The following is a 22,760-nucleotide window of genomic DNA, read 5'->3' as shown; positions in this document are numbered from 1 at the left end:
CTAGTTTATTCATATCTTATTGAATAATTTTTTATTAAACATGAAATTGTGTGTTTCTCAATTCCCATCACTAAGTTGTTGTTTTAGTATTTAGTACTTGCAGACCCGTATTGGTATATTTTCGAGTGTGTTTTATTCGACTAACCCAGCCACGGTCAGTCTGCTGTTTTGTTGTTGTGTTTTTTGTCGGCGGCGTGTGTATCGCATTCGCATCGCATCGAATTGAATTTGATTGGATTGAACTGAAATCGTGTGTTTTGTGTTTTTGAAATAAACTGATACAAGCATTTGCACACCGCGAGCTGCCCATAATGTTGAAGGCGCCCTTGCGCTACTAGGCAATTAATTAAAAATATAACAAAGTACCGCAGTGTGGAAAAAAGGTGATAAGCGTGGTGAAGAAAAATGAAGAAAGGATGAAATTCCAATGCAGACGAAACCCTTTTGCATGGGGAAATGTATAAATAATATAAAAGTGAAGATAAGCGCGCAAAATAGCGAAGCAAGCGGAAAAGGGACGGCGAGAGAGCGAGATAAGGAAAAGCCAGATAAACAAAAGCCGTACACACACACGCACACATGGCCACAATTCTTTAACAAAAACAAGCCCGTTTTTGTTGCTCCTCTTTTTTCGCAATATGTGTTTACATGTGCTGCTGCTCCGAGCAGGAAAATGGCCTTTTCCCACTTAGCGCGATGTGTGAAAATTGGCCTTGCCGATTTTCCTTTTTTGTTTACCGATTTCGATCTGTTTCGATTTCGCAGAATTTCCTGCAAACGCACATTGCCAAGAAAAGAGATAGAGAGAGAGAGAGAATTGCCTTTTCATCATCCTCTTTCCCTCGCTCTCCTCTTCACCCCCCGCAGTGCAATTTGTGAGGTCGAAAAAATACAGTAAACATTGGTTAGAGATGAGACAAAGCGGAAAATCGGCGACATTCCTTTGATTTCAATATATAAAAAAGTTTTTCAAGGGAAAAACTAATTTTTATGCTTTCTTAAAAGTTTAATTTGAGTATATTAAAATTAGTTTAATATATTTAATTCAAATGAAATTATCAGCAAATATTTTTCTGGAAAAATTAATTTTAATATAATCTTAGATGAAGATATATTATGTATTTTCATTTGTAAAAAAAGAAAACCATTGTTAGTTCAAAGTCAACATTCAAGAACTTCCTTGAACCCCAACCATCTGTGTTATTTTTTCCCATCTTCGAAGGGGGCTGAAAACATAGAAAACGCAGTGTTTTGTTGTCACCGCTTTTACCACCCTTGAAACTGCCCTTTTCCATTGTCCTCCGAAAGATGAAACAAGTTCTTGAATTGAATGCAGCTTCCCCCACCATCAACTATCCCTAGCAACTTTTGCAGCTGCCTTTTGGGGAACCAGCCCATTTATTAGGCGCATTTTTCGTGACAACAGGTGCAACAGCTGCTATATCATCTTTATTCTTTGTGTTCCCACTCCCTTTCAGTGCTCCAAATAAATAAAACAACAAAAACCCAAAAAGTGCTAATTAATAACGCAACAAAATAGAAGGAAAACCAATACTACGAAATTCCCCAACACTATAAGTATTAGTTAATCAAAGAAAATGGGAAAGCTGCTGAGCCTGCTGTCACGCGACGACTCCAATTGTTGCGCCGCCAAATCCTACGATGTCTTCCTGGATTTCGAGAACGCCGCGCCCACGGAAACGGAGCGGGCGGTCTACGACGAGGTGGAGCGGGTACTCCGGGAATCGGAGGTGGTGCTCGACGAGATACAGATCTATCGGGTGAGTCTCAACTGGCCATATGCGTCATTGGCCACGGGCTAAACCGCAACCCCTGCCAACCGGTTATTGGGCATTTGTGCGATGATTCCCATAGTTCAAATCACTAAATGGTGATCAAAGCGTTTTTTTTTGAAGAATTATCAGTACCTTATATACAACATTAATGTAAATATAATATAAATATAATATTTTCAAGGCATTTATTCATTATTTTCTGAGATTAAGCTAAAATATCTTTTGAATGGCTTATTATTTTAGGTGTTTATTTTAATTAGTTTGATTATGCCTGTGCTTCCCCGAAAAAGGGAGGTACTGTATAAGACTGATAATTTCAACAACTTGCTAAAAATAACAACAATAGCCGGGAAATTGAAAGCAACAAATAAGAGCAACCATAAACGAGCAACAAATTGAGTATTTAACCTTTGGCAGGGTGAGAAAAGAGACGCACTGAGCAGAGCGCTATCTTTTGCTCTCTTTAAATACTGTTACTCTACTATTACTGTAATAATAAACAAATGATTGTCATTATGTACATGCTATTTTGGTAATAAAACCTAGCATTTTATGGCCGCATTAAAATTAGCAAGTCAAGGCTATAAGCGTAAATATTTTGTTAACTATAGATCACCAGGCTTTAGGCGTATATACTTAGAATCCATTGATTAAATAAATATTAGTGCACAAACATCAATAAAAGCAATTCCTCAGAGTAGTAGATTTAAGTAGTTCGCTCTGCAACTGATTAGATAAACTGGCCCGAAGAAGAAGAGCATTTTCCGATGGATCCAATGTGGCGCCTCCAATGTGGCATGCCCCCACCACCATGGATCTCTTTGATGGCCTGACTCACGCACGTGCCCACATGATCCGATCCGGTGAGCGGACTTCTTTCATTATCGTCGCTCCACTGACGTCATTAACCAACTTTTGCCGCCGCTCTTCGCACTCCCATGATTCTCCTTCTCCGTCTCGCTGCGGGAAGAATTAGTCACCCCGTTCTTTGTTGCTCACACAGAACGAAAATGTCTATGATGGGGTTTTTAACTACTCTTTTATCAAAAATAACTTAGTCTTTTAACTGATTTTTTAACTGATTAGCATAGTTTTTTTTCTGTCAAAAAAGCTGACTTCCTAATGCTGACTTTAAATAGTTTGGACATCTTTGATTTGATATTGATAAGATTTGATAACCTTATATGAACCTGATAAATTTTACGATGTGTTAAGCAAAAAATCTTTAAGTGAAAACCTTAAAAATTAAATATGCAATTTATAACGATTTAAATCGATTACAAAATACCATTGAGCTTATGTTTTTTTTTCTGTGTGCATTTGACCTTTTGGCGACAAATTCTAACTCACATTGGTGTGTGCAAATTATTAATTGGGTTTCAGACGCAAAAAAAAAAAAAGAAGACGGTCAAAGCGGAAAAAGGGGTTGTGAGGGGGCGTGGCGGTTGTATTTGGAAATGAGGGGCGGCAGACAAACAAATGTCAGGCCGAAAAGCTTTAATCAACGCAAATGAACTGGAAAATGTATACCAATGAGCTCATTTCCTTTGTGGTGACCCACTTAAATGGGACCGAAAGCAACAAAGACGACCTCGTGGGGCATTTAACCCTTTGGTGCAGCGATTCCCGTTCGCATTTATATCTTTTTTGTAGTCCCAACCAGAGGTATTTAAAATGCGCTTAATTTGCGGGCTGCATTTTATTTTCATTGCAATTTTTATTGGACTGCTCTGTGCGCGTTCATTTTGTTAGCCCCAAAAAAAAAATGAGTGGGTGGCTTTTGGGTTGGCACAACTGGTTGTCAAGGCAAACAAACTGGTTGTGGAGTAGGTGAATCTCCCCTCACCCCCTCACTTTTCCACCCAAACAAAAATAGTTGGCCAGGCGCCAAAAGCTGGCAAAATGGCAAAAACTTCATGTTCTGTTTGGTTGTTTTTGTTGCACTTATTCCTGCAAGTCGGTTGCTATAAATAGAAAGAAAAGTGCAAAGAGGAAAAATCAAAGCTTTTCTTTTCTTTTCTTTTTGCCCCCCGGCATTTCTTGTTTCTTTAAGTTGAGTTGGTAATTGACATGGCTTTAAAAGAAATCGTTTATTGCGATTTCTGCTTATAATTTTTCATTCGTTTTTAACATTCCACGCCTTCATAAATATATTAGTGATTTGTTAGGATTAGGGTACTAAAATTAGCTCAATCCTAAAAATCATCTACAATGGCATTCTTTTCATTCGGCGCAATCATTGTGCGACTTTTTCCCAGCGGTAATAGGCTTTTCTATCTGATTTATCAGCACTTGTTAGTGACGCTTTTGTTAAATATTGGCCTAGACTAGATATGGCATACAAGGCGCCCATTGTGTGTGCGTAATAAACAGGCGACAACAGGGTCAACAAAGGGCCGCAAATAATAATAAGAGTAACAGAAAAAGTCCCATTTCGGTGCAGCAGATGATAATCATGATGATAATGCTTACGCACTCACCTGGCGGAGAATGGGAAAAACAACAATAAATGTGAAATTACTATACTATATTAACAAGCAAAAACGTGTGGGTGCTGCACATGTAGTAAAAGTTTATCGGGTTTGTGGGCCAAAGTCATTGAAATCCGATGAATTGCTTTGAAATATATGTACATATACATATATGCTATGTGAATTAAGCCATTAGTTTCGTGGTTTTCCATACCGCTGACAGTCTGGGTTAGATAACGATTACATATGGCCCGGCAAACATATGTCGAACACATGGAGTAATCCGATACACAACCTTGGATGCCCAAACCCCCATGAAAAACAAGTGCAAAGTGCTCCATATCAGCTAGGTTTATTGTGGTTTGGTTGGCAATATTACGTTCGATATGGCTTTAGATTTGATGTACATATGTACATCACATATGTACATATGTATGTACTTACTCTCAGTCGAAATGAGTTTGTCCACAATTGAGTCATTTTGCGAATGTTTTTTAAAAATTTAAAGCATATTTATCCAACCGTTTTTGAGTCACTAAAATGTTATCAGCCCTTTTTGCGTTACGCAAACTTAAGATTACAAATTTATCAACTTAAAAAAATAAATATATATTTTATGCTGTAAATTCTGTACTAAGCAACTATACCAAAACATAACTCATATAGCTCATTTCACTTTTTAGCCCAAAGCAACTGAAACTTTCCCATCGAATAACATAATGATTTGTCATATATTTTCCCATTTCCCCACAAACTCAAAACTCAGTCACAGCTGCTTTCACTCAAAAGGGGAGAAGCCCCACTTCAAATTGGCGACCCATTTCAAAAGATTGCTCCACATACAAATAAAAAGAATGAACGATTTGGCATCGTATGAATAAAAATATATGCACATTTAAGTATTTAATGAGAGTTATACACTCGAGGGCGAAAGGCAGACACACAGACAGCCAGCGGCAATCAGAATAATCATAGAATCGGAATGAGCAGTCATTAGATAGGCCCCCAGCCCCCCTACCATATAGAATACCTCTCATCTCGGCACTCCCACCTCTTCCAGTTTTCAGTTTCCATTCCACGAATAACTTGAATGATGTGCGCGAATGCAAAAGCACAAGCGGGAAATAAAAGCCAACTTCCGGTTGGTCATTCAGTTGGTCAGTCGATATAATCGCTATAATGTGCGTGCCAGAGATTGGCATTTGAATATTATAAAATTATGATAATGCAAGCACTCGAAATCTGTTCTGTTCAAAGGGAAAGTTATCAAAACTGCAGTTTATTAGTATTTATTTATTAACTCAGACCATATGGTGATATTTTATGTTACCTATAATATGTTATTGATTATCACTGCAGTGTTGAATAAATTCACAAAAAAAGGAGTAATAGTCACTTACCCAAAACTGAATATCCATTGATATTCACAATTGCATTTAGCTTCACTAAACCGTTTTTAATGACGGTATTTATAAAAGTTGTTTAGCTTTTCACTGTATAAATGTTTTCTCTTTTATTCCACGTCATAAACCACAAATCAATTTCGACGAAAATAGAAAAAACCGCCGACATAAACAAATCGAAGTGTAAACAAACACGTAAACCGCCTTTTTAAGGTCAGCAGTTTAATCAATCTATTAATTTGAACAAATTTCCTTACAAATCAACTTCCGCATTTGAAACATTTACAACACTTCCCCAAAAAAAAAGTGGGCCAATCCGCAAATGGAAATCCCCGCGAGGTTTAATTTTTACAATCAACATCATAAATGCTTTCCAAAGCACTTGAATTTGATTTTGTAATGCCTAACCTTTATTGTCCAAATTAGCCGCAATTTAAATTGAAATTCATCGTTCATTGCATTTCACTTTTTCAAATCCGTTTTTGATGGTTAGCCACTCGCAAATTGTTTATAGCCCACGTTAACATATTTATTTTCGAATTTCCGACGTCATCAGCCGCAAATCAATTTGCGCCAAAAATAGAGAAGTTTAAAAACGTAAACAAATGGAAGTAAATTAAAGTGTACACATTTAAAGTGTAAAGCTCAACGAGGAATTTGTTTCAACAGCTACGCATCAAGTATCATTTTCTCGAGTTTTTCGAGTGCACTTAAAATAATTTCGTGTAGCCGGGAAATTAAGTCACAAATGTGGCATTTCAGTGCGCCCACGCACTTGATGTGCGTTTAAAAATTATAGGGTAATTAAATAAATATTGCATGCACGATGAAAAATAAATGAAATTGCAAGGTGCACGTGTGAAATTGAATATATTTATTTTGGTTTTTATTAGTGCATTTTACAGCACTGAAACGCACTGTGCGTTTGTGTGACACATTTTTGTGATTTATTAAAATGGCACTGAGCTGAGATTTCATTTAACCGAATTTAATTTAATTGAATAACGCCCCGACAATCGTTGTTTATTGTATTTTACTTGATTTGATGGCTTTGACCAAGGGTTATGCTATACTAGCTTAAACGACAGACTAAAATATGGCCTCGAAATTGAGTTTCTACGGCCGTCTGTATAAGGATGGCTAATTATTTTAGTTACGCCCCTCGTTGAAATGGCCTTAAAGTTGCCAAGTAAGCCATTTACAACTTCTGGGCAGGATCGTGCGTCCAGGTCTGGGTGCATCCCTCTAAGCAGCTTAGAAGCCCAGTGCATTGCCATCCACAAAGTGCAATGGCGAACGACAGCGAAAAGTTTTCAGCAGCTTTTTTACTGCACGGCGTCTGTGCTGCAGAAATGTATTTACATTATTTTATATCTTTTTTACGAGCAACTGTTTGGCATCTCCGTTTATGCGTGTAATTTGCACAAAATAAATACGCCTTTCGGTCCGCAGAAATGTGCTGTTTTTTAAGGAATTTCTTTGATTTATTTATCTTGTTTTTTAAGAAGGTTTTTTATTTTTTTACGCCGCTGGTAACCCAATTTTCAACAGCTGTTTATGAATTTTCAGTTGTGAGGGTAGTTGTGAATCGATAAATAAAAAACCTCGTGGAAGAGAAATGTGATTTACTCGAGTTAATTGAGAACGAGGCAGTGACACATGTTGTATGGGAATGTGACAGCTATTTTCCCCCACTCCTTCTGCCAATTTCCACATGGTTTTTACCCACTCCTTCGGCCCATTTCCACACACAATTTTCCCCTGGGGACATTGACATTTGTTTGGCTGCCCGGATGAAGTGCGTCAAACTCGGGTTACCGATAAGCGAACTTTTGTCGATAATTAAATGCTATTATTTTTGCATATCGTTGCGTTTGTTTTACGTACTCAACACTAGAGATTAATTAATGTCAACTTTATTGAAGGATCACAATCGAAGGTATTGCTAAAAGGACTGTATAATACAATATATAATATTCTTCATAAAAATCCTCTAATGGCTTAAGATCGTTAAAGTTTCTCTTTTAAATATATTGAAAGCAATGAAGCTAATCCCTTGGATTGGTATTTCATATGCCCATGAATTTTCCGTGTTTTCCAGCGAAAAACCGCACATTATCCCCTCGCGTTCTCACCTGACATTGATAATGCCAGGTTTATCTTATCTTTATTGCAATCGCAACGGACTGTTGTAATTGCTGCTGTTTTTCGACTCTTTTTTCTGTTTTCGCTTCGATTATCTTGATAAATTATGTCCGTGCTCGTGACAAGTAAAATCGCACTGGTCGTCGAGGAAATAAAGCTATTATGTTTTATTCAAATGTAAATGGTAATTGAATTTACGACTCACGCACCAGAAGAATTCGAATGTCTTTAGTTTTATTGTTTTCGGTTCATTATATGGTTCTTCTTTAAGCTCCTAATGATTCACACCGAGCTGAGTTCCTCCCGTTTCTGTGTAATGTCCAAATATGTCGAGAATATTGCTTTCACGGGAAATCATAATCATTTGGGATTTACTCAAAATTGGTTAGACTAGCAAATCTCTATTTATAAAGCGATGCATCAACTGAAAGTGATCGTTTTAATTGTCAAATACTATTGTTTTGCAAATGACTTTTAATGATGCACAGCATCGTCGCATTCTTGTGAAAATGAAAAGTTAAACTTGCACCTCTGGTTTTCTATCTCTATAGTGCCCTCTCCCTCTCACTTCCCCGTCTCGCTTCCGCAACAAAAGCCGTAGTCAACGATCGCTCAGATTCAAAAAATGACTCACAAAAGCCATAGTTGCGAGTTCTTGTCCGAGTCAGCAGTTTTGCAAGTGTAACGCAACATCAACAATAACAAAGAATTTTGCAATGCCTACACAGGGAAAAAATGTGTGCAATAATCCTGATCAGTTATCCTTAAATTAAGCAAATATTTGCTTAATATATCTGCTTGTAGAATGAACGAAAAGGAATGTTTAAAAGCATTTTTTAAAATCATTGATGTAGACTTTGTTATTTCGTAATTTGATAAAGTACTTGTTTATTCATAAATAAATATGTATAAAATTTGATATGACCTAATTTTTAATAACTTAATGACTTAATAATATAATAAACCAAATGACTGAAAACAGCTCATTTCAAAATAATTTGTTGTGCATATTTAAAAATTTAGAATCTTTTTGACTGCATGAACTATAAACAAAGCAAAATGTATTCAACATGTTTTTGAATAAATATGCTGAAAGTGAAATCAGCATTAAATAACTTATTCATAGTTTTAAACTACATCAGTGTTTCAGGAATTTGAAATGTTATTTTCATGGAAAGTGGCTTTAAGGCAATTAAATACATATTTTAACTTATTTATAACTTCTCTGAGATTTCAGTTCTAAATGGAGCAAAACATAAAAGAACTTTTATTTTCCATGCTCAACATTGAATTTTTAAAAGATTTTCGTCACCGGAAGGCGCAGATTCAAGCAGCAGAATTTGTTGTTATGAAACATTTATGATTAGGTTAGTCATCTGAGTGGCTCTATAAGAAAATTGTATACTTAACATGTCATCGTTGTCGCCATAATCTTCATCGTCATCATTGCACTTGCACTTGTTTATTTTTTGTTTTTTTATTGTGTATTTTATTTTTACCCTTTCGTAATTAATGGTTGTCATGAACGGCGACCGAATGTCTGTGGAATCAGCTTCCTTTGTTCTGCTTTTTTCTACTTTTCATTTGAGTTTTTCTTATTAAAAAAAAAAATTATGAGAAATTATCGGTCATCAAAGAGATTTGGTTTTTATTCTTTGAATTTCACGGAATTAATTTGCATTGATTTGTGGCTCGCCAATTTGATCACAAGCAAGAATGAATATTTTGTCATTTTTGTTTGTCTGCGGTTCATTCATCGATTCATTCACTTCAACGTGATGGGAATTCGAATGCCGTGTTGTGATGATGCAAGCAAAGCATGGGGAAATTAGAAAAGCGCAGTCATATGCGTTTTTTTTTTTTGTGCAAAATGAAAATGTCAGCAAAAGCCAGCAAAAATGTGCGGCATGTTTGGCATGTCTGTCTGTCATTCCATCCCAAGAGCACTGTATTTTGTTGTTTAACACACTGCAAAGGGGGTGTAAACAACTTCTGTGGCATCCACGAAAACGTACCCAATTCGCCTGCTGTTGCAACACCACCCACACTCTTCCGGCGATCCCCCCTCCCCCCTCTGCGACACAAACGCATGACATCAACTATTTTATAGCGTCACGCGTTTCCATTGTGGGCGAAAGTCCAATGGCAAGTCGGAGTTGCACTTTAGCGCCACTTGGGATAAACACTTGCACAGTGAGAAAATTCCAATGCAAAACATAACATTTATACTAAAATAAACATAACAAGTAAACTTATAACAAGTATTTGCTTTAAGCCTTTAATTGTTTAACTAAAGCAGACTGTTTAACCAAAAGCTTATAACAGTAATGAACAAGTTTCTGAAAAACATAATAAGGAATATTGAGTGGATATTGAATAATTGATTTACTTAATACATTATAGTATTAAATATCCTATAGTTTGTTAAATACAGATTATTAACATTATTTTATAGATTAATTTTAAAATTGTGTGTAATATTTGTAAGTTAACATCTATGTTGATTCTGATCTAATGATATCTTTTGAAAATTACACTTTCTATAATAATAAATCATACTTTACTCAGAATTGTAGCTCTGCAAGACCTCCCCCTTTTTTCTCTCAGTGCTGTGGCTGCAAGATAAAGCCGGCGCTGTGAAGCAGGTTCGAAGTTTAGTTAGTTAGTGAGTGGAGGGGGGGCTGCGATTAAAACACGATCATGTTCGCTAATGCTAAACAACACTTGCCAAGTGTCAATGGCAATTATCTGGGGCACAACGACCATTCTCTGCACAATTCACAATTTCTGCATTTCCGCATTGCTGCCTCCAATTTCGATTTCAATTAAAAACACTGCCACTGCCATTCTGCGGCAGATGCAACACTAGCCTAAAGTTAATTAGCTATTCATCTAAGTGTGGTGTAGTATGCATTATGTGGTGGTTATGTGTGGTTGGCATTGTGAGTGCTTGGGGCTTGGTTATTCTTCTTTCATCCGTTTGCTGCATGATGGAGCGCAAATGAAACGCTGACTGATTGCGCTGCTATGCTGCTCGCTGCTGATGAGCAGACGGGCGCAAGTGTTTTAATTAAACCCCAAACTAGAAACAGAAACAGTTACGAAACGAGGCAAACGGTTCTTGGCTTATTATGATTACTTTTCAAGCGAGCAAGCGCTCGCTATAAAAGTCTTACAAGTTCAAGTTTGTTGTGGTCTTGTGGGTGATTTCCCTACGATTTCCCCCCCATTTTCTTGGCACGTGCTTATCCAAATGGAGCGCATCGGCGTTTTGCTGTGAACTCAGGATGATGGGTTGCGTGGATGAATCAACACAATTGCTCACTGGACAGAAGATGCAATGCGGCATCTCGATCCCGTTTCCTGTGACTTGGCTTCCAGCTTAAGTTGCTGGTCTCTCCCCACAACAAACACCTACGCCTTTTGTTTTTAACTCTGACATGCACATGATAAAATGCAGGCGACATTCCAAAAGGAGGTAGGGAAAATACACTTGCACATTGAATGAAAAATTAATCATATTATTACAAGAATTTTAAAAGATTTTAAGTGGAATGTGCTCATTTATTCAATCAATGATTTTTCTAAGTAAGTGAGTTATTTGAGTCCGCCAGATTGAAATTATAATTTTTCCCTATCAGTACTGAATACTTTTACATACACCATCAATTATTATTCCCCCAAGAAACGGATGAACTTGCTACCCCTAATCATAATGCCCCCCGCAAGGGTAATAAACAAAAGTGAGCTGCCTAACGACACTTGCCCATATGTGTGTAGGAAACCCCAAGAAGTCCTCCTCTGCTCCGACAATCTCAGCTAGCAATCTCTGGAATGGAATGCCAGGCGAGAACAGTCCGCCCACGCGGGCCACGTTTATTTCAAAACCAGACACAATTTTTCCACCAACTCAAAGGAGATGTGAGCAGAACAGACCTGCCCAGAACCAGACCAGGCCAGAACCAGAACCAAAACCATTTCCGTAGCATGACCGTGCGCTTGGTTGGTGGCTTCAAGAGTCCTTAGAGAGTCGCTGGCGTAAACGAGACAATGCCGGTGAATAAAGTGGGATGAACACTGGGAAAAATACTTGTAAGCAAGATAAGGGTCCTTTGAACATACCCAAAGCAGCGTTAGTCTTGCAACAAAATAATATATCAAGAATTATTGTAAGATAGTTCCATATTCTAAGAGGACTTTAGAAAGTCATACATTACACATTAAACATAATTCTTAAGTAAAGGACTTCAATTAAAAGTGTTATTTCCTACTCCTAGCTGTGTATAATGGTCCATTGAGTCCAAGTCAACGACAGGAGTTTTCATTCTTCTAACTTGTATATATATCTATGTTTTTTTTTTAACTCCCCCGCACATTTTGTTTACTTGTTTGCGCGCGTTAAACATTCTGGGCCGCTTGAAGAGCAGCGGCCAAGGACGTGGGATCTTGACTTACAGACAGGTGTAAATTATGTAGAGTGAAAAGAAATGCCAGCACACAGAGCCCGAGATGGAAAAAACAAGAGGCGAAACATCACAGATGTTGTGTGTTTTTGCTCGGCGACGAGCTGCAGACAGTTGCATTCGTATTATTATGATTATGCCAAAGAAGTCGGTGTAGAAAGCACGGCAGCTATATTACACTCAAAGAAAAATGTATGTCTTGAACTATAATATATTTTATAAAATACAGAACGTGTGTTAAGATGATATATCTTTTAATTTTCTTAGCTAAGTTGTGGCAACCCTAATCTTTCAGTGCAGCGTTGCATTTTGCCATCCACTCAGACTGTTTGTTGATATGCGCAGCGATTTAATTATAAACACACAACACGTGCTAGTCCATTACAGTACAAAGAGGTGTGCAAACCAAAAATAACACGCGTTCGCTTCTTTATAGAGTTACCCACACTCCGACATCCATGAGCTTGAACTTTGCAGGCCACTGAGCCGTGTGTAATTCGCATGTTTTCTAAGCCATACAAACCGGAGTTTTGGGTCGAATCGAAGGCGGGGTTTTGGCTATATTTAATTCTACATAATGTATGCCATAATATGCTATAATCGCTTAGACACGCGAGCCCATCAGATGGGGGTTTCGATATATAATTATCTATTTATGTGCGTTGTTTGACCAAAAGAAACTGAATCGAAGGCCCATAATTAAGTTAACTAACTTTGTTTAGGAGCACCTTATACATTATAAGTAGCAATATTTTGTATAGTGGTAGAAACACTTCCAACAGCATATATTTCTGTTTAAATGGAATTTAACAAATTTTAAAAGCGCAAAAAGTATATCAGACTAATAATCATGAAAATCTACTAATAAGAGAGTCAAGAAAACGGTTGCACTCATAATTTTCATGCCATAAATTATATCTTCAACATTAATTTCGCTGACAATTTAGTTTAGGCCGTCTGAAAAATAAACATTTACAGTATTATTAGCCACTTAAAATGCATTTGAAAAAATGCCAAAAGACCTCAATTGAAATAATCAACGCCATTTGCTGATTGCGCGACTGCGAAGTGAACTCTTCACAACATGCAATGACCGTTCGTTAGCTCCAGTTTAGTTTTCCGCTGCCGTGTGGGTTTTCATTCCACTGTTTTTATGTTATTTCATTATTTTTTGTAGATCATAAAGCATCGATAAAAATCGCTGCGCCGGTCAATGGACGCGGCTTGCCACATCGTTATTGTTGCATGTGCCGCTGAAATAAAGACGCCGAGTTTTCCTCGATGAAAACTCGCCGGCCACAATGGCTTGGCACGCAGTTCGCTGATTGTTATAAAACAAATGCATGAAATGTGGTCAGCAGGCGTAGTTTTTCTCCAGGGTACCGTAAAAACTAAAACCCCTAAAAGAGTGCACTGTGAGATAAAAGTAATGGGTATTTTAGATTAGTATGTAATACTTAAGATCTAGTTTATCTTTCAGAGTTTAAACTTTAAACAAGTTTAGGAAACTAGTATATAATTATATATAGGAAAGTATAGTATCTATAGATACAATTTAAATTCTTTTAAAATTGCAAAAGTTTTAAGTGTATAAATATTCTAATGTTCGCATGCCAAGCTCGCATTTAATCCTTCTTAGAGTCGAATGTATTGACTTACGCTTTTCCGCCTTCGTTCCTGCGAATCTTTACAGGGTGCCGGCAAGGAAATCCGAGAAGCCATCGCCGATCCCTCGCCGGAGGTGACCGCCAAGGCCTGGGCGGCGGTGCTGCCGTTGGTGAACAAACTGAAGCGCTGCTACGAGCACTCCATGGAGCTGGACAAGATTGTGCCCAAGCTGCTGGGCCAGCTGGTGGGCGGCAAACTGAATCCGACACAGCATCTGGAGACGCAGCAGGCGCTGGTCAAGCAGCTGGCCGAGATCTTGGAGTTCGTGCTGAAGTTCGATGAGTACAAGGTGAGTGAGTTGCGTTTAGATTGAGTTTGGTTGCTTTGACAGCTGGGTGTTACAAGCTTCGTAGTCCATATTTGGATGTAACAACGCCCACCTCGTTAACCCATTAATGGCTGGAGGTGGGAAAACCATGTACTGACAACCTGACATTGCTTGTGTTTGACAGGGCAACATTAGTGGGAAATGGGGGTTATTAAATTAATAAAACATAAATGTGATTGAGGGGTCTCTTTAGTTACAAGTAAACATTTTGCAGTGAAACAAAAACGTTTGCAAATACATTTTCAATCAATGGTACTTAAATTTTAAATAACAAAGCACTAAAAATGGCATAAAAACTTAAATGGATTATTAAATAAATCTAAACAAGAGCTTAGTAAACTCTGCAAACAAACTGTTAAATTCTGTAACTTTACAGATGCCACAAACAGCAAAGAGTTGCCAGTGTAGACAACGTCTTATGAAGGCTTAATTTAATTTAATCTCCGTCTGTTTGCAAAAATGTTAGTGGGTTAAATTCAGTCTTCTTCACTGCCAGTTTGTCTGTTTGTTTGCCTTATGTGGGCGCTGTCGACAGCCGAGCCAAAGCAAAGCAATATCTAAAAGCCGAGTCAAATGAAGCCAAACCAAGTCCCACTGCCAACTCATTGTGCGCGTGGTTGCATTTTTAATTGACTGACTTTTTTTGCCCACCGACTACTGCCTGTTTGCTTGGCTGACTGACTGACTGACTGGCTGGATGGCCAAGACGAGCGCGTGCTGCGGCCCATTGATGAAAAATCTTTCGGGCCATCCGTGCACATTCGTTGGGGCCACAGTGGAGCATCGCTGGCACTTACGCACACGCAAGCCAAATGGCCCACGACGACAAACGACCGATGGCCGGATGAAGTCGGCTCCGGTGGCCTGACAGTGCTGGTCATTAAAGTAGTATATCTCAGGTATTATACAAATTATAAAAATATATGACCAAGGCGGGAAAATTAATTTGAGAAAGATTTACAAGGTTACAATTCAAAAAGTAAACAAGAGGTAATTTTTTTGGGCTAACAATTGTTTTTAAGCTATACATTGTTTTTTTTTTTGTAATAATTATAAATTGACGTTGAGCTTTCCTGTTTGTTCAATATTTTTTCAAATTTTTGTTTTATTATTTTAAATAACTTTTTCCTGTTCTTGTTTGATTATTAATTACTCATTGCAATTAACGCACAATAACCACACTATTTTCCTGGCATAAACACTTTAAAAAAAGGCCCACAAAATCGATATGTTTTTTAATGAAATTCAAGCACTTAATTATGTTGGTTAACCTGAAGTGTTTGGCCATAACAAAGGCATGAAATATGCAAACACAAACGTATCCGCACTGGGTTAAAACATTACCCATGAGCCACGCCAGTTTCTGTGGCAGTTGGTTATGTCGGTTGGATTGTCCGGAGTCAAATAAAATCGATTTGTTTAATGGCAAATCCCTGTGAATGGCGCATTTCCCATGGCTCGCTTCCGTTTGGCGAAACTTTCATCAAATCGATTGGGGAAAGGGGGGATCTAGGACAATCGGGAAAATGGGTGGAGGTAGGGATGGCGGAGTCATCGCCATCGTCGGTTTCTAGTCTCTGATGTCTAGTGTGTCTGCAACTTTGTGCTCCCGACGATAATGGTAATGATAATGGCGATGATGATGATGTTAAACGCTGCAAACTGCACGTTCATTGTGTGCTCAAAGTGTCAGCCGCCTGGCGCTCACTGATTTTCCCATGTAAAAGTTGCATATATACACCGATATATGTATGTATGTACATAGTATATAGCCCAAACGTGCTTCCCAACTAACTGCCACTTCCGTTTCTCGATGAAGAGCATTGTTTCTGCGCCTTTGTTGCCACCAGTTTCCAGTGCGCCCCAAAGTATGCTGCACAATTTATTGACTTTGCTTGTAACTGGCTTCGTTTTAATGTCGAGTTTATTGCGAAAAATCTTTGGGCATCGGGAAGGCACTTACACACAGTGTGCTTGTATAGAGTACAATAAACTTGGCTTTATTGCTCTATGTAAGTTAACCACTGATATTTAAAGTACATGTCAAAGAAAACCAAGAACATGCTTCAAAAAATGCGTACTTCTCTTTTAGAAAAATTTGAAAATAATCTAATTTTTTTAAAAATAACTTTTATTGTTGTGTATCTCTTAGGGGAGCATAGTTATGTTACATACAATTATTTTTTTCTTGCCTTTTAAAGGGATAAACCAATATTTACTGTTTCGGGATGTTGACTCTACAGTAGCAGCTGCATCTGTATCTTTATCGGATGCAATTGATCTGTTCCGAGTGCAGACAAAATTGTTTTCTTGGCACGCTTTCAACGAAAAGCCTAATGGCTCTTGAGGGGATTTATTCAATTTGGTTTTTGGCGCAGATTGAAATGCAGAGTATTCCCCTACTTCTCAACGAAATCCTCGTTGGTGTTGTAAACTGGCTGCAGGCGTCTTGGATATTTACGCAAATATTCGGCAAAATGTTGGGCATATTTGGCCTGGTAATCACGACGCCTCCAGGGCTGAGCGGGTTCATAGAAATTCTCGTTATTATTGTACGTATTTAGATAGTTATTTGTGGCCAGTGAGCGACTGCCGCCAATTTGGACCACTTGCTCCTCGTCGCGACGCGAATCGCTGGTCTCCAGCTCCGGATTCCTTTGTGGATATGGCTGAAGTTGAGCTGGAATAGATTGGGGATAGCGCAGCGGTGTTGATGGAGTAGTCTCCTGCTGTTGATAGTAAAAGTAGCCCGGCACATTGTTGTAGTTGTGATTTGGAGCACGTGTTGGTTCTTCCCTTCTCCAATTTGGATATGGTTGTCTATACGAAGGTTCCGCGCCATAGTAAACATTACTTTTTGGATACTGCTGCTGTTCCTGGGCGCTGTACTGATTATCATTCACTATGATCGGCGGACCAGACCATATCGATTGCACATCTGGATTGGCGTAGTTGGATGTGGCAATTGCATAAGCACTGCCATAAGGTGATGCATACTGAGCTCTCCCGCAAACTGCATCGATCATCAGCGGCATAAGTGCACATAGCTTCGAATAATCATTAATAGATTAATCATCTCGGGTGTCCGAATGGAAATCTAGTGAAACACTCACCCAGCTCGGCGAACTGCTCTTCACGATCCGTCCTGTTTGCGGCTTCATTTCTGACTGTTCAGAACGATTTATGCTAATAACGTATTTATATGAGGTTTCACAACAGTCTCTCTGGAAAGCTATACTATATACATAGTATAGTATTGTATAGTAGTGCATGATGTTCGTTTGCAGTGCCTCTGTCAAGGTGATTGGATGAGCAAACCCCACTTTACCTGACTCAAAAATTTAGCAGGCGGCATTTCTGTTAAGTTTGTATATTTTCTCACGCACGTTTTTTTGCAGCCCTGACAGCTTAAGTGCGGCATCGTTGTTTTGGGCCTGGCCCGAAGTGGAAAACCGTTTGGAAGCATTGGCAACACGGTGTCAGGCAGGCAAATTGCGGTGTCACGTACCGCGTAATTAGTAATTAGATTTTCAAGTCAAACTTAATTAGAGGTTAACAAGAGCGAGTGTTGAAAGCAACCGATAGTTGCACACCTTATGATCTTGTGGGTAAAAATGCTTGCTATAAGAAAAATTTACAAGTCCTTTTCCCTATATGTGTATCTTCCCACAAAATATGGCTAAACGTCAAAATTAGAAACAATACGAGCTAGCTTTATTTACTATAGTAAAGGGTATCAACATTTTCCTACTAACATTTTGTATAAAAAGTACAAATTGAAGATTTAAGTTTGGAATTTAGCTGGCGTTCCTTTAAAATCCAATTCACTTTTATAAATTTGGTTGCATGTAATAGATAAAGAATGCCCCATCACGTGGCACTGGAAGCTGGCTGAGGAACTCGCCACCATCGTATGAATCGCTAAACAATTGGGTTAGATTGGCTTTGGGTTCCATCTGCTTGGAACTGGGCGTTCCATGGCATGTACTCTCGCGCGTTAAGATCTAGAAAAAAAGAATACAAAATAATTAGATTTCAGTGAAAAGAAAAAATAGGAAGTATATTGTCTAAATCAATGGAGGCTTTAAAATTGTCTTTATATGACTATAGCTTCTGAAGAACGACTTGCTTTAAACGCACCATCGTCTCCCTTATGGTTGTCAATTTTTGTGGTGGCGGCGGATGATTGAATGGCTCCTTATTGAATATGTTATCGCCACAGCACTTGAGCAGGTGGGATGTTATTATGTTCCTTGACCTGGCCTCGTCTGCATTGTGTGGTGGTTGGCGCAGCTTGTCCATCCACATGGTGGCCATCGTTTTGGAGCGAAAGTCAAGCTGGCATATGTTTTGTTCCAACTTCTGAATGTCCCGCTCGAACTCTTCGTCGAACTTGGTGATTTCTTTATTTACCCTTCTGGAGGAAGTGGATGGCTCCTGCCTCAGATGTTCCCGCTGCGATTCCTTTTCACGCTGACGTTCCTTCTCCAGTTCCTTGCGCCACTCCTGCTGATGCTGCTTTTCCTGCTTCTTCTCCCGTTCCTTTTCCCGCGCGAGTTCCTTTCGCCGCTCCAGTTCCCGCTTGCTTTCCATTTCCTTCTCCCTCCTGCGCTCCTTGCTATCCTCCTTGCGCTCAGGACTCGGATTCTTTTCGGGCTTCTGTGATTCGGAATCCTCCATGACGTAGGTCTTCTGCCTGTTTCTGCGAGCGGTGCGAATCAACATCCCAAATGTTGTTTAGAAAACTAACTAAATACTTTTCAATTTACCCTTTCATGTCGCGTTTGTAAATATTTTTGAATATGTTCCTAAATCCCGAAGTGTTTTGCTTGCTCATTTTGACGGATGTTTCGAATGGATGCCTGATAATATTTCATTCCTAAAATCATGTTCAAAGTGATAAACTTATTAATTGTATTGTATATTTATATTTTCCAGATGAAAACCCCCGCCATACAGAATGATTTTAGCTACTACAGACGCATCGTCAGCCGACAGCGTGTGGATTCCACGGAGAACATGCTGGTCAGCACGGAACTGGCCAACCGGATGTCCCTGTTCTACGCCCACGCCACGCCCATGCTCAAGGTGCTGAGCGAGGCGACCTCAAAGTTTGTCAATGACAATGCCGATGATGTCCAGAACACGACGGAAACGCTGGGCACCATGGCCAAGGTGTGCCTGAGGATGCTGGAAAATCCGTGAGTTTAAATGAAACACTCCTAGTGATAATATTCTAATCGATGGACAATTGCTTTCAGAAAACTCCTGCAACAGATCGAGCGTGAGGATACGAAAATGCTGGTGCTGCGCGTGATGGTCGGCCTGGTGATCCTCTACGACCATGTGCATCCGGAGGGAGCCTTCGTGCGTGGCGCCCATGTGGACGTGAAGGGGTGCGTCCGACTGCTGCAGGCGCAACCGGCCATCAAGGCGGAGCCGCTGCTGAATGCCCTGCGATACACGACGAAGCACTTGAATGGGGAGAACACGCCGAAGAACATACAGCGTTTGTTGGCCGCATAATATTGGAGGGGATCGGTGGGCGCGGGCGGAGTGGGCGGAGAGTTCATTAACGTTAATTTCTATGTGTATGCGTATCGATTTAAATGGTTTTACTTTATTTATGTAATTAGTAGGCTTCTGTATTATTTGTAAAAATTGTGAGCGAGTGTTGTGCTAGCAGGAGGCAGCCTCTAGTTTTATTTTTACCCTGTGTGCATTTCCAGCATTTGTTTCGTACTGTTTTAGACTCCAGCCTCCACGTAACGTAGCAAAGAAGTCGGACAAAAAGTGGGACGCATATATCAGCAGCAACAATATTTAGTTGATAATCTAGCCCTAATTTTAAGTATTGCAAGGAACCCAATTAACCTAAAAACAAATTAGCGCAAAGTTTAAACTGATGTTTTGGGTAGAAGTGTATGAGATAAATCCTAAATTCCACTAATGCAGAGATTATAAATATAAAACAAAACACTTTTAAATCAAATCTAGAGTATTTTTTTGTACATGACAATGTGTTTAGAACGTGGTGTAAAGATCTAATGAATGCATAAACTAATTGATTACTATAACAAACGAATTGTACGACCTAAAATGCCTACACACAACTGAACCACAAGCTAAAAAGCGGATGCATTTATATATTTTCAAGCCGTCAACTTTGATAAACGTATTTAAACAAATCTACAACAGAATAAACTTGAGCTGCGCAATAATAATAATTTTTAAGATTTACAAATAGAAATAAAGGATTAATAAAATGGCAAAACTTAACGCATACAATTTGTACCAAAAAAAAAATGAAAGAACAATGAAAATTCACACAAACTAATTAAAGATTTATATATGCGATAAGAACAAGAAGAAAGTGAAGAAAAAACTATAGAGAATGCTGAATCAAAATAAATATCACGCAAAATCAACCACATGAATGTTTGTTTTATGGTGCAAGTTTGTAAATCTTGTATCATTCTAAAATTTTAAATTAGATTTGAACTCGTTCAAAACCGAACTTATTGGAAAATCAAAACATTTATATTCTTTGTTCAATATTGCTCTTTATTAAAAGTTAAAGGCGGTTAAAGATCGATGAAGTTGCCGTCACGCCTTGCTCCAAATGGAGAAGTCTAGCCGCAGCAGGCGACGTCATCGTGCTTGTGCGGAGCCTGCACGTCCTCGGCGAAGTGAACGCTGCGGACCACCGGGTGGTGGTGGTGGTCATCGCCAACCATTGGGGCCTCGTTGTTGAGTTGGGGGAGGGCTAGAATGTATGGGAAGCAGTTAAGTAGAGCTGATGCCGAGCGTTACCCATTGCAATCCTTGCCAGAGGCCATGAAGAAGGCGAGGCCCAGGATGAGAGTGCACACGAGTAGGAACTTCATGGTAAAGTTGGCTTGTTGTACAGATGGCTTGATTGCTTCTGATGCCTTGGCACCGCTCAGACTCCGTATTTATACAGAAAGCGGCTTGATAAAAAACCGCTCTAAATACACAAAAACACTTGTCGTTGCACAATCTGTGAGCAACTCGTTAGTTATAGATGAATTGATATTGAAATGTCGCTTGGTGTATTTGGCAGCGATGGGTAACGCCGTTAACGAAACACATAAAGCTTAACAATTGATTTCTTCTCTTTTTGTTTTTTGTACAATGGAGCTTCTATAATTAAACAAAAGTGTGGGGGAGAAATAAGAGCTACTTTAAAAATACGCTTACAAAGCGAGGGTGTCCGAATCAACATGTAGGCAAAAAGAAAAGGGTAAGGGTAAGGGAACTAGCAATTAACTAAATAAACGTCCTGGAAGCTGGCCGGTGCTCATGTACTGTTGTTGTTACTCTGCCGCGGCTTGAGTATCAGCTTCCCCGTGTCGTCACAGCTCATATTGAAGTCTCCCAATACCATTCGCGTTCTCGATGTAATGATTTGCGGAGCTATGACTAGTTTCTGTATGCCCAGGATGAACAGGACGACTGCGGAGAGAAAGTAAAAGGTTAACAAAATCAGTACGTCAGTTTGAAAACAAAAAAGATTAGATTAGGTTTAATGGAAGTGTTTGCTAGCTGAAAATTCTTAATCAGTTTGACTATCAATATTGCGGCGATATGGTAGAATACCAGCTTAATAAAGGTATTAGGCCAAATCGAATTTGATAAAGCGAAGAGCAACCTAATTTCTCTAAAATTTGGAGAACGTACATACTATTGATTTAGTTGTTTTTCTTTCAACCGAATATCTAAGAATACATAGTATCTACATGCTCTACGACATGATTATATGGATTTAAATGGTATGGTATGGTTATGGTTCGGTTATGGTATTACAATTTTTCCCCATACTAGGTAGAATATCCAAGGTTCAATGACCGCCGACTAAAAAAAGTGACCTATGTACGGAGTACAGTAGTGGCTACGCCGATTCTTACCCAATGTCAGGGTGGCGACTGTGAAGACGGGATGGATCCAGAGGGACTCCGTTAGCGGTACGACGGTGGTGCGCGGATCGCGTAGCCAGTACCAGGCGCTGATGGCGGTGCACATGGACATGGCGGAGAGGACAACTGCAAGAAGATCTATGGTTATTACGGGCTGTACTGCTCGCTGGTGTTCTCATTATACGGATGCAACTTACTGCGCCAGCGGAACGTCGAGGGACGGTACGATGAAACCACTTCGGTGAGGCGCCGCTCGAAGGCCTTGAGATCTGCAGAGGAGCGAGGAAAACAAACCCAGTTATGGTTGGTAAACATAGTCAGTGGCTTGCGCGTTTTCCGGCTCTCTTCTGCCGGCGAGTTACATACCTTCGCAGGCTGACGGTTCCATAGCAGCTATTTCCTCAAAGCTCGTGGCCGTCTTAATGCGATTAAATTTGTCCAGTTTAAATATTATTGTATTTATTATTATTATTTGATGAGGTTCTCATAGCTTTCTTTTCCTCTTTTTATGTTTTTGATGACATTCCACGTTTGACAGCACTGATAACG

General features: G+C 39.2%; 5 protein-coding genes across 6 annotated transcripts; 1 reads left to right on the top strand and 4 right to left on the bottom strand.

The window, feature by feature from the left end:
- Positions 1-169: 169 nt before the first annotated feature.
- LOC117141725 (protein FAM49B) lies at positions 170-20,702 on the top strand. The gene is made up of 5 exons (XM_033305343.1): positions 170-383; positions 1,479-1,781; positions 13,972-14,235; positions 19,213-19,475; positions 19,536-20,702. Exons 2-5 carry the CDS (start codon positions 1,599-1,601, stop codon positions 19,798-19,800), a joined length of 975 nt encoding a protein of 324 aa, XP_033161234.1. The 5' UTR covers positions 170-383; positions 1,479-1,598; the 3' UTR covers positions 19,801-20,702.
- Positions 16,580-17,468, bottom strand: LOC117141727. The gene is made up of 2 exons (XM_033305345.1): positions 17,388-17,468; positions 16,580-17,321 (listed from the first exon to the last, which is right to left on the bottom strand). Exons 1-2 carry the CDS (start codon positions 17,433-17,435, stop codon positions 16,674-16,676), a joined length of 696 nt encoding a protein of 231 aa, XP_033161236.1. The 5' UTR covers positions 17,436-17,468; the 3' UTR covers positions 16,580-16,673.
- On the bottom strand, positions 17,967-19,148 carry LOC117141726 (putative uncharacterized protein DDB_G0271982). Its single transcript, XM_033305344.1, has 3 exons — positions 19,044-19,148; positions 18,415-18,976; positions 17,967-18,278 (listed from the first exon to the last, which is right to left on the bottom strand). The coding sequence occupies exons 1-3, from the start codon at positions 19,109-19,111 to the stop codon at positions 18,105-18,107; spliced, it is 804 nt and encodes a 267-aa protein (XP_033161235.1). The 5' UTR covers positions 19,112-19,148; the 3' UTR covers positions 17,967-18,104.
- A 115-nt stretch (positions 20,703-20,817) lies between the features above and the next one.
- Positions 20,818-21,206, bottom strand: LOC117141732. Its single transcript, XM_033305349.1, has 2 exons — positions 21,104-21,206; positions 20,818-21,040 (listed from the first exon to the last, which is right to left on the bottom strand). The coding sequence occupies exons 1-2, from the start codon at positions 21,159-21,161 to the stop codon at positions 20,907-20,909; spliced, it is 192 nt and encodes a 63-aa protein (XP_033161240.1). The 5' UTR covers positions 21,162-21,206; the 3' UTR covers positions 20,818-20,906.
- A 118-nt stretch (positions 21,207-21,324) lies between these two features.
- On the bottom strand, positions 21,325-22,754 carry LOC117141730 (nuclear envelope phosphatase-regulatory subunit 1 homolog). 2 transcript variants are annotated; one of them, XM_033305347.1, is made up of 4 exons: positions 22,578-22,754; positions 22,409-22,480; positions 22,203-22,349; positions 21,325-21,750 (listed from the first exon to the last, which is right to left on the bottom strand). In XM_033305347.1, exons 1-4 carry the CDS (start codon positions 22,597-22,599, stop codon positions 21,596-21,598), a joined length of 396 nt encoding a protein of 131 aa, XP_033161238.1. In that variant the 5' UTR covers positions 22,600-22,754; the 3' UTR covers positions 21,325-21,595. The 2 variants fall into 2 exon arrangements, with proteins under 2 accessions (XP_033161238.1, XP_033161239.1); XM_033305348.1 differs by having other exon boundaries at positions 22,203-22,337; positions 22,578-22,752.
- Positions 22,755-22,760: the final 6 nt, after the last annotated feature.

This window comes from Drosophila mauritiana, chromosome 3L (genome assembly GCF_004382145.1).
Source record: "Drosophila mauritiana strain mau12 chromosome 3L, ASM438214v1, whole genome shotgun sequence".
Classification (NCBI taxonomy): Eukaryota; Metazoa; Arthropoda; class Insecta; order Diptera; family Drosophilidae; genus Drosophila; species Drosophila mauritiana.
This window is presented reverse-complemented; position numbering and strand designations above follow the sequence as displayed.